The sequence below is a fragment of the Brassica rapa genome, unplaced genomic scaffold, assembly GCF_000309985.2.
Source record: "Brassica rapa cultivar Chiifu-401-42 unplaced genomic scaffold, CAAS_Brap_v3.01 Scaffold0579, whole genome shotgun sequence".
Taxonomy (NCBI): Eukaryota; Viridiplantae; Streptophyta; class Magnoliopsida; order Brassicales; family Brassicaceae; genus Brassica; species Brassica rapa.
Genome location: NW_022610519.1, coordinates 9,137 through 20,556, shown reverse-complemented (window position 1 = coordinate 20,556; position 11,420 = coordinate 9,137). Strand labels below are relative to the sequence as shown.

General features: G+C 41.6%; 1 protein-coding gene across 1 annotated transcript; it reads left to right on the top strand.

Moving 5' to 3' along the window:
* Positions 1-2,400: 2,400 nt before the first annotated feature.
* LOC117130595 lies at positions 2,401-3,822 on the top strand. The gene is made up of 2 exons (XM_033283366.1): positions 2,401-3,295; positions 3,775-3,822. Exons 1-2 carry the CDS (start codon positions 2,497-2,499, stop codon positions 3,780-3,782), a joined length of 807 nt encoding a protein of 268 aa, XP_033139257.1. The 5' UTR covers positions 2,401-2,496; the 3' UTR covers positions 3,783-3,822.
* Positions 3,823-11,420: the final 7,598 nt, after the last annotated feature.

The window sequence follows — 11,420 nt, the reverse complement described above, 5'->3', positions numbered from 1 at the left end:
ACCAGGAAGTTGAATAAATCTCATAGGAGTTGGGATGAAGAAGTTATCCCACTTTCTAATCAGGTGATTCCAGTTTCCCAGTTTGGGAATAGGACAACTTCTTCGTCGTTCCAATCAAACCAGGATGAATCACTTTGTAAGAAGCTTGATTTGGATACATAAAGTGTTGGAGAATCACCAGGAAGTTGAATAAGTCTCATATGAGTTGGGATGAAGAAGTTATCCCAATTTCTAATCAGATGATTCCAGTTTCCCAGTTTGGGAATAGGACAGCTTCTTCGTCGTTCCAATCAAACCAGGATGAATCACTTTGTAAGAAGCTTGATTTGGATACATAAAGTGTTGGAGAATCACCAGGAAGTTGAATAAATCTCATAGGAGTTGGGATGAAGAAGTTATCCCACTTTCAAATCAGGTGATTCCAGTTTCCCAGTTTGGGAATAGGACAGCTTCTTCGTCGTTCCAATCAAACCAGGATGAATCACTTTGTAAGAAGCTTGATTTGGATACATAAAGTGTTGGAGAATCACCAGGAAGTTGAATAATCTCATAGGAGTTGGGATGAAGAGTTATCCCACTTTCAAATCAGGTGATTCCAGTTTCCCAGTTTGGGAATAGGACAGCTTCTTCTTCGTTCCAATCAAACCAGGATGAATCACTTTGTAAGAAGCTTGATTTGGATACATAAAGTGTTGGAGAATCACCAGGAAGTTGAATAAATCTCATAGGAGTTGGGATGAAGAAGTTATCCCACTTTCTAATCAGGTGATTCCAGTTTCCCAGTTTGGGAATAGGACAGCTTCTTCGTCGTTCCAATCAAACCAGGATGAATCACTTTGTAAGAAGCTTGATTTGGATACATAAAGTGTTGGAGAATCACCAGGAAGTTGAATAAATCTCATAGGAGTTGGGATGAAGAAGTTATCCCGATTTCTAATCAGGTGATTCCAGTTTCCCAGTTTGGGAATAGGACAGCTTCTTCGTCGTTCCAATCAAACCAGGATGAATCACTTTGTAAGAAGCTTGATTTGGATACATAAAGTGTTGGAGAATCACCAGGAAGTTGAATAAATCTCATAGGAGTTGGGATGAAGAAGTTATCCCACTTTCTAATCAGGTGATTCCAGTTTCCCAGTTTGGGAATAGGACAGCTTCTCCGTCGTTCCAATCGAACCAGGATGAATCACTTTGTAAGAAGCTTGATTTGGATACATAAAGTGTTGGAGAATCACCAGGAAGTTGAATAAATCTCATAGGAGTTGGGATGAAGAAGTTATCCCACTTTCAAATCAGGTGATTCCAGTTTCCCAGTTTGGGAATAGGACAGCTTCTTCGTCGTTCCAATCAAACCAGGATGAATCACTTTGTAAGAAGCTTGATTTGGATACATTAAGTGTTGGAGAATCACCAGGAAGTTGAATTAATCTCATAGGAGTTGGGATGAATGAGTTATCCCACTTTCAAATCAGGTGATTCCAGTTTTCCAGTTTGGGAATAGGACAGCTTCTTCGTCGTTCCAATCAAACCAGGTTGAAACACTTTGTAAGAAGCTTAATTTGGATACATAAAGTGTTGGAGAATCACCAGGAAGTTGAATAAATCTCATAGGTGTTAAAATGAGTTGTTCAGTATATGAGGAGATGGCTTAAGGAGTTGAGGATGTGAGAATGTGGAGGCAAAGGGAAGGAAGGTTAGGGATCGACCAGGCCGTACAAGAGGCCGTACCGGCCGTACCGTCCGTACTGTCCGGGTCGATCCATAACTCGACCAAGAGGGAAGTTACCCGGGTGAAAGGGTTAAACGGCCAAAGGGGTTTACCTTAAGGGAAATGACCGTTTGGATGGATAGAGTGACTGAGCCTTATCCACACAGGCTGGAACAGGCTGTAAAGGCAAAAGGAACCGAGTCCAAGATGCCAAAAGCGTGTGACATCTCTCATTGGATTAGTTTTGAATTAAAGCAACCTTATCCTTGACCTCACATGCTTAGTCTCTCTAAAACCCTTGTATCTGATCCTATATATTGTAAACTCTGCCTTGATTAATGGATAACACGAGTTCATCATATTCTCTCTCTAGTTCATCATGTTTCTCTTCTACATTTCATAAATCATCTCATCTCACTTTAATCTTTCTCTAAATCTCTCAATACCTGTTCAACTCTCTAAAATCATATGGTATCAGAGCCAGGTTGGCTTTGGTATTGAGATTTAGAGTGTTCTTCAGCTTCAGTTCATACTAGTTCATACTTTCTTTTCGGTTCTAACAAAGCAAGATGGAGGGAAACTACAAGGTCATTACAGTTCCTGTTGCGTTGAAGGGTGGTAGTAACTACCTGTTGTGGTCAAGGCTGGTGAAGACAGCCATTGGGAGGCTAGGGCTGTGGAGTCACATCACGGATGATGCAACCAAGCCAGTGGCTAAAGACGGAGAAGGAGATGAAGGTGTGGGAGATCAAGTTGCTGCTGCCGAGAAGAAGTGGATTCAAGAAGACTTGATGGTGCTTTCAGTGCTACAAGGGTCCCTTGAAGAGCATCTCTTGGAGGCCTACAGCTACTGTGAGACTCCAAAGCACCTGTGGGAGGTACTCCAGAAGACATTTGGGAACGTTACCAATCTGAACCGCGTGTTTGAGATTAAGAAGGCCATCAACACACTGGTACAAGATGGGGAAGAGTTCACCAAGCATTTGGGCAAGTATAGATCCTTGTGGTCTGAGCTTGAATCATTGAGGCCAAGCACCGCGGATCAAGAGCTACTCATGGAGAGGAGGGAGCAGGACCAGGTGTTTGGATTGCTGTTGACACTAGATCCTCCATTCAATGATGTGATCAAGCACATGTTGAGGATGCCGAGTCTTCCATCCATGGAGGAAGTGTGTGCGCAGATTCAGAAGGAAGAGGGGTCACTTGGTATGTTTGGAGGGAAAGGAGACATGGCTATGTCCAACAAGGCTGAAGCAATCCAAGCAAACAAGGCTGCTTACCGTGGAGAGGTAAGGAAGTTCAGTGGAAACTGTGACCATTGCAAGAAGCCGGGACACAAGAGGAGTCAGTGCTGGATCCTACACCCCCATTTGAAGCCGGCCAAGTTCAACAAGGAGAGAGAGGGAAGAGCTCACCTTTCTGCAGAGACAAGTGAAGCTGGCGCATCAGGAGCTGGCTCATCTGGTCTTGCGGGTGAAAGTGAAGGAAGAGCCTTAACCTCTCACCACCAAGGAGCTGTGAAGAACATGGATCATGAGGTGATCAAGAAGTCAGACATTGATGCCTTGATCAAAGCCCTTAAAGAGTCTGGTAAAGCCCTTGGTTATTCCTATACTGCTCATGTGTTGCCTAGAACTTGTGATAGCTTGCTAGGAAACTTTGATAGAATGGGAAATGAACCAGATAGATATACAACCTTTGCTGCTGATAGGATGTCTAGAAATGAATCCACATTGCTTGATCTCATTGATAAACTGAAACTGGTAAAAGAATCACCTAGGAATCATATTGCTCAAGGAATAAAACCATTGATTATTGATTCAGGTGCTTCACATCATATGATAAGTGATGATAGCCTTATAAAGAACATAGAACCGGCTCATGGACATGTAATGATTGCAAATGGTGATAGAATTCCTATTAGAGGTGTAGGAGACTTGAAACTGTTTAATAAGGATTCTAAAGCTTTGTACATGCCTGAGTTTACTTCTAATCTATTATCTGTTAAGAGGTGTACCAATGATCTTCAATGCAATGTTATTTTCAGTCCTAATGATGTGAAATTTCAGGATATTGAAAGCAGTAAGTTGATTGGGCAAGGAGTAACCAAAGGAGACCTTTATTTACTTGAAGACCTTTCTTTCATTTCTAGTTCTAGTTGCTTGTTGAGTTCCGTTTTAAGTAGAGGTGCATTGTGGCATTCTAGGCTAGGACATCCACATGTTAGAGCCTTAAGCTTAATGTTACCAGGTGTCATGTTTAAAAATAATGAGTGTGAAGCTTGTATTTTGGGAAAACATTGTAAGACTGTGTTCAAGAGATCTACTACTATCTATGATAAATGCTTTGATCTTGTTCATTCTGATGTATGGACTGCTCCATGCTTATCTAGGGACAATTACAAATACTTTGTCACATTCATAGATGAGAAATCCAAATACACCTGGATAACACTAATTAAAACAAAGGATAGGGTTCTAGATGCATTTAGAAACTTTCAATCATATGTTTCTAACCAGTATAATGCCAAGATTAAGATTTTCAGGTCTGATAATGGTGGAGAGTATACTGGCCATGCATTCAAGAACCATCTAGCTCAACATGGGATACTTCACCAAACGAGTTGCCCTTATACACCTCAACAAAATGGAGTGGCTGAGAGGAAGAACAGACATCTTATGGAAGTGGCTAGATCAATGATGTTCCAGATGAGAGTGCCAAAGAGATTCTGGAGTGATGCTGTGATCACGGCTTGCTACCTAATCAATAGGATTCCAACCAAGATCCTGGAAGATAAAGCTCCTTATGAAGTTCTCAACAACAGCAAGCCAGTCCTAGATCACCTAAGAGTGTTTGGGTGTGTAAGCTATGTTCTTATCCCGGGAGAGATGAGAAACAAGCTGGAAGCAAAGAGTATCAAAGCTATGATGATAGGATACTCAACCACACAGAAGGGATACAAGTGCTTTGTTCCTGAGTCAAGGAGAGTTCTTGTATCAAGAGATGTCAAGTTCTTTGAAGAGAAGAGCTACTATGAAGATAAAGATTGGAAAGAGCTGGAGGATCTTTCACAACCTTCAGATAGAGCTACAAGCTTGAGACAGATACTAGAAGGTCTTGGAATTGGAATGTCCCAGGAGTCGACAGAGAATCAGTCATCTGAAAGACAAGAAGCTGAAGAACCATCTCACCTTGATCATGAGGGAGGGAATGGAATTGAGCCGGATGAGAATCAAGATTTTGCGGATCATCCTGATCAAGGTGGAGCTGAACCAAGTAATGAAGAGCCTAATGAGCTACCAGAACAAGGAGGAGTGGAAGCTACTGAAGTAGAAGCACCAGAGCAAGCACCAGCTGAGGTACCATTAAGGAGAAGCACACGGCTGAAGAGAGATGCTTCCAACTGGGTAAACACGAGAGTGTACTACAATGCCCAGGCTGTGGAGCATCCTTCTCAAGCTGTGTGTTCATTTGCTTGTTATCCAAAGGAGCATTGCGCATTCATGATGAGCCTAGATGAAAGTAGTATACCAAGATCATATGAAGAAGCAATGCTACATCAAGATTGGAAGGAATCTGTTGGAGATGAAGCAAATGCCATGATAAAGAATGACACTTGGTTTGAAAGTGAGTTGCCAAAAGGAAAGAAGGCAGTAACCAGCAAGTGGATATTCACCATTAAGTATCTACCTGATGGAACCATTGAGAGAAAGAAGACAAGACTGGTGGCTAGAGGATACACTCAAACATATGGGGAAGACTACATTGATACCTTTGCTCCCGTTGCCAAGCTACATACAATAAGAATTGTATTGTCTCTTGCTGTGAACCTTGAGTGGGAGCTTTGGCAGATGGATGTGAAGAATGCCTTTCTTCAAGGAGAGCTAGAGGATGAAGTGTATATGCATCCACCACCAGGCCTAGAGCATCTGGTGAAACCAGGGAATGTATTGAGACTCAAGAAGGCAATCTATGGGTTAAAGCAATCACCTAGAGCATGGTACAACAAGCTGAGCACTACTCTGAATGGGCGTGGGTTCAAGAAGTCAGAGTTGGATCACACCCTCTTCACCCTCACTACACCTTCAGGTATCATCTGTCTACTTGTATATGTTGATGACATTATCATAACAGGTAGTGATAAGGCTGGTATAAAAGCCACAAAGGAGTTTTTGAAATCTGTGTTTGAAATCAAAGACTTAGGGGAAATGAAATACTTCCTTGGAATTGAGTTGTGTAGATCTAAGGAAGGATTGTTCATTTCCCAAAGGAAGTATACACTTGATCTTTTGAAAGATGCAGGTATACAAGGAGACAAGACAGCAAAGATGCCTCTTGAAGATGGATACAAGGTTCCACGTGAGGGGGAGATTGAAGATAGCAAGGCCTTTCATGATCCAAAGCTGTACAGGAAGCTAGTAGGGAAGCTCATCTACCTCACAATCACACGACCAGACATATGCTTTGCGGTGAACCAAGTGAGCCAGCATATGCAAGTCCCAAAGGATCATCACTGGCGCATGGTGGAGAGACTTCTCTTGTATCTGAATGGGACGTCAAGCCTTGGAGTGTGGATGGGATGCAACAAGAGCACTGAAGTGGTGGGATACTGTGATGCGGATTGGGCTGGAGATAGAGCAGACAGGAGATCAACCACCGGCTATTGTACATTCATTGGAGGCAACTTGGTGACTTGGAAGAGTAAGAAGCAGAAGGTGGTGTCTTGTTCAAGCGCTGAAGCTGAGTATAGAGCAATGCTGAAGCTTACCAATGAGTTGGTATGGATCAAAGGAATCTTGAAGCACTTGGAGATAGAGCAGGGAACTCCAATGACTATGCATTGTGATAATCAAGCGGCTATACACATTGCAACCAACTCAGTCTTCCATGAGAGAACCAAGCACATTGAAGTTGATTGTCACAAGGTGAGGCAGATGATTGTCTTGGGAGTGATCTTGCCATGCTACACAAGGAGTGAGGATCAACTTGCGGATGTGTTCACCAAGGCCGCAAGACAAAAGACTATGGAGTCCATTCATACCAGATTGGGGCTCATAGATCTTTCCCCAAGGAGCTGATCCCCTTTGCCATGAGGTCTTCACTCTTTTTCCCTCATCAAGGTTTTGTCCCAATGGGTTTTCCTTGGTGAGGTTTTTAATGAGGAAGATCTCATGGTGGTTCCAAGCTTAACTAAGTTACTAAGTTAAGCTTGAGGGGGAGTGTTAAAATGAGTTGTTCAGTATATGAGGAGATGGCTTAAGGAGTTGAGGATGTGAGAATGTGGAGGCAAAGGGAAGGAAGGTTAGGGATCGACCAGGCCGTACAAGAGGCCGTACCGGCCGTACCGTCCGTACTGTCCGGGTCGATCCATAACTCGACCAAGAGGGAAGTTACCCGGGTGAAAGGGTTAAACGGCCAAAGGGGTTTACCTTAAGGGAAATGACCGTTTGGATGGATAGAGTGACTGAGCCTTATCCACACAGGCTGGAACAGGCTGTAAAGGCAAAAGGAACCGAGTCCAAGATGCCAAAAGCGTGTGACATCTCTCATTGGATTAGTTTTGAATTAAAGCAACCTTATCCTTGACCTCACATGCTTAGTCTCTCTAAAACCCTTGTATCTGATCCTATATATTGTAAACTCTGCCTTGATTAATGGATAACACGAGTTCATCATATTCTCTCTCTAGTTCATCATGTTTCTCTTCTACATTTCATAAATCATCTCATCTCACTTTAATCTTTCTCTAAATCTCTCAATACCTGTTCAACTCTCTAAAATCATAATAGGAGTTGGGATGAAGAAGTTATCCCGCTTTCTAATCAGGTGATTCCAGTTTCCCAGTTTGGGAATAGGACTCCTTCTCCGTCGTTCCAATCGAACCAGGATGAATCACTTTCTAAGAAGCTTGATTTGGATACATAAAGTGTTGGAGAATCACCAGGAAGTTGAATAAATCTCATAGGAGTTGGGATGAAGAAGTTATACCACTTTCAAATCAGGTGATTCCAGTTTCCCAGTTTGGGAATAGGACAGCTTCTTCGTCGTTCCAATCAAACCAGGATGAATCACTTTGTAAGAAGCTTGATTTGGATACATAAAGTGTTGGAGAATAACCAGGAAGTTGAATTAATCTCATAGGAGTTGGGATGAATGACTTATCCCACTTTCAAATAAGGTGATTCCAGTTTCCCAGTTTGGGAATAGGACAGCTTCTTCTTCGTTCCAATCAAACCAGGATGAATCACTTTGTAAGAAGCTTGATTTGGATACATAAAGTGTTGGAGAATCACCAGGAAGTTGAATAAATCTCATAGGAGTTGGGATGTATGATTTTTAAAGAGATCTCTACTCTGGTAGTATGTGTGTGTGTATAAGCTTCAATGAAGAATGCTTAGAGCTTGTTCTAGGTGATATAGAGAAAAGGATTGGTGAGAGTGTTTATGAGTATGTGAGAGACTTAAGAACAGAGATTAAGAGACTAGAGAGAGACTGAGAGAATCAGAGACTGAAGATTAGTGTTTCAGATTAGAGAAGGAGAAGGGAAACCCCCTTACTCACTTAAGCTTTACAAAACGCCACTTATGAGTTTATATATGCCTTTACAAGAGCAAAATCATAAACCTACATCTAATGGCTGATAATACTTGAAGTTTAAATGGATGGATAGGATGAGATGGTCTTGTTCCTCTTGATTCTGATTGGAGTAAGCAGCTGGCGCCTTTGCTTTAATTCAAACTGAAGCTGTGCTGTAATTGGCTCTCCTTAGGCTCCTTTGTATCTGCCCACAGGTCAGTCTAGGTGCATGGTCGTGGCTGCTCTTCCTTTACAGCAACAGCCAGCCTGTCCATGCCCCAAAGTAACCAATCAGCTCCACACAGCATCTTCTTGATTCCCTTTGACTAGATTCAAACCTTGGTGCCTTATCCATATACTATTCACTCTTCACATCCTGAATAGTGACCCAAATAGTGAATACTCAACCTGAATAGTGACTAGTGATTCACTATTCACTTTTACACCAACTTGCCCAAACTTCTCCAATCTTATTGTGGTAACTCTCCAAAGTTACTGTGGTAACTTTGGAGTTACTGTCTGACCCAAATCTTCTCTAAATGGTGTCTAAGTCATTCCTATCTTTGCACACTCATCAGACCACTTCTGAAGCCTTTAGACTCTCCCAAAGCCTTCACATGATCAGTCTAAGTCTTTCCTAGACTTAACTCCCCAAGATAACTACTTCAGAACTCTTCTGAAGCTTGATTGAACTCTTCTTGACATCTTCTAGAGCTTTCCCTATTGTTGTACAAGCTCTATCTTCTCTTCAGTTCAACAGGATGAAGAAGTTATCCCGCTTTCTAATCAGGTGATTCCAGTTTCCCAGTTTGGGAATAGGACAGCTTCTTCGTCGTTCCAATTAAACCAGGATGAATCACTTTGTAAGAAGCTTGATTTGGATACATAAAGTGTTGGAGAATCACCAGGAAGTTGAATAAATCTCATAGGAGTTGGGATGAAGAAGTTATCCCGATTTCTAATCAGGTGATTCCAGTTTCCCAGTTTGGGAATAGGACAGCTTCTTCGTCGTTCCAATCAAACCAGGATGAATCACTTTGTAAGAAGCTTGATTTGGATACATAAAGTGTTGGAGAATCACCAGGAAGTTGAATAAATCTCATAAGAGTTGGGATGAAGAAGTTATCCCACTTTCTAATCAGGTGATTCCAGTTTCCCAGTTTGGGAATAGGACAACTTCTCCGTCGTTCCAATCGAACCAGGATGAATCACTTTGTAAGAAGCTTGATTTGGATACATAAAGTGTTGGAGAATCACCAGGAAGTTGAATAAATCTCATAGGAGTTGGGATGAAGAAGTTATCCCACTTTCAAATCAGGTGATTCCAGTTTCCCAGTTTGGGAATATGACAGCTTCTTCGTCGTTCCAATCAAACCAGGATGAATCACTTTGTAAGAAGCTTGATTTGGATACATAAAGTGTTGGAGAATCACCAGGAAGTTGAATTAATCTCATAGGAGTTGGGATGAATGAGTTATCCCACTTTCAAATAAGGTGATTCAAGTTTCACAGTTTGGGAATAGGACCGCTTCTTCTTCGTTCCAATCAAACCAGGATGAATCACTTTGTAAGAAGCTTGATTTGGATACATAAAGTGTTGGAGAATCACCAGGAAGTTGAATAAATCTCATAAGAGTTGGGATGAAGAAGTTATCCCACTTTCTAATCAGGTGATTCCAGTTTCCCAGTTTGGGAATAGGACAACTTCTCCGTCGTTCCAATCGAACCAGGATGAATCACTTTGTAAGAAGCTTGATTTGGATACATAAAGTGTTGGAGAATCACCAGGAAGTTGAATTAATCTCATAAGAGTTGGGATGAAGAAGTTATCCCACTTTCTAATCAGGTGATTCCAGTTTCCCAGTTTGGGAATAGGACAGCTTCTTCGTCGTTCCAATCAAACCAGGATGAATCACTTTGTAAGAAGCTTGATTTGGATACATAAAATGGTGGAGAAACACCAGGAAGTTGAATAAATCTCATAGGAGTTGGGATGAAGAAGTTATCCCACTTTCTAATCAGGTGATTCCAGTTTCCCAGTTTGGGAATAGAACAGCTTCTTCGTCGTTCCAATTAAACCAGGATGAATCACTTTGTCAGAAGCTTGATTTGGATACATAAAATGGTGGAGAAACATCAGGAAGTTGAATAAATCTCATAGGAGTTGGGATGAAGAAGTTATCCCACTTTCTAATCAGGTGATTCCAGTTTCCCAGTTTGGGAATAGGACAGCTTCTTCGTCGTTCCAATCAAACCAGGATGAATCACTTTGTAAGAAGCTTGATTTGGATACATAAAGTGTTGGAGAATCACCAGGAAGTTGAATAAATCTCATAAGAGTTGGGATGAAGAAGTTATCCCACTTTCTAATCAGGTGATTCCAGTTTCCCAGTTTGGGAATATGACAGCTTCTTCGTCGTTCCAATCAAACCAGGATGAATCACTTTGTAAGAAGCTTGATTTGGATACATAAAGTGTTGGAGAAGCACCAGGAAGTTGAATTAATCTCATAGGAGTTGGGATGAAGAAGTTATCCCACTTTCAAATCAGGTGATTCCAGTTTCCCAGTTTGGGAATAGGACAGCTTTTTCGTCGTTCCAATCAAACCAGGATGAATCACTTTATAAGAAGCTTGATTTGGATACATAAAGTGTTGGAGAATAACCAGGAAGTTGAAATAATCTCATAGGAGTTGGGATGAATGACTTATCCCACTTTCAAATAAGGTGATTCCAGTTTCCCAGTTTGGGAATAGGACAGCTTCTTCTTCATTCCAATCAAACCAGGATGAATCACTTTGTAAGAAGCTTGATTTGGATACATAAAGTGTTGGAGAATCACCAGGAAGTTAAATAAATCTCATAGGAGTTGGGATGAAGAAGTTATCCCGCTTTCTAATCAGGTGATTCCAGTTTCCCAGTTTGGGAATAGGACAGCTTCTTCGTCGTTCCAATCAAACCAGGATGAATCACTTTGTAAGAAGCTTGATTTGGATACATAAAGTGGTGGAGAATCACCAGGAAGTTGAATAAATCTCATAGGAGTTGGGATGAAGAAGTTATCCCACTTTCTAATCAGGTGATTCCAGTTTCCCAGTTTGGGAATAGAACAGCTTCTTCGTCGTTCCAATCAAACCAGG

Excerpts from the sequence above, each read along its gene's own strand:
- LOC117130595 (XM_033283366.1), top strand. The coding sequence starts at position 2,497 with ATGGTGCTTTCAGTGCTACAAGGGTCCCTTGAAGAGCATCTCTTGGAG.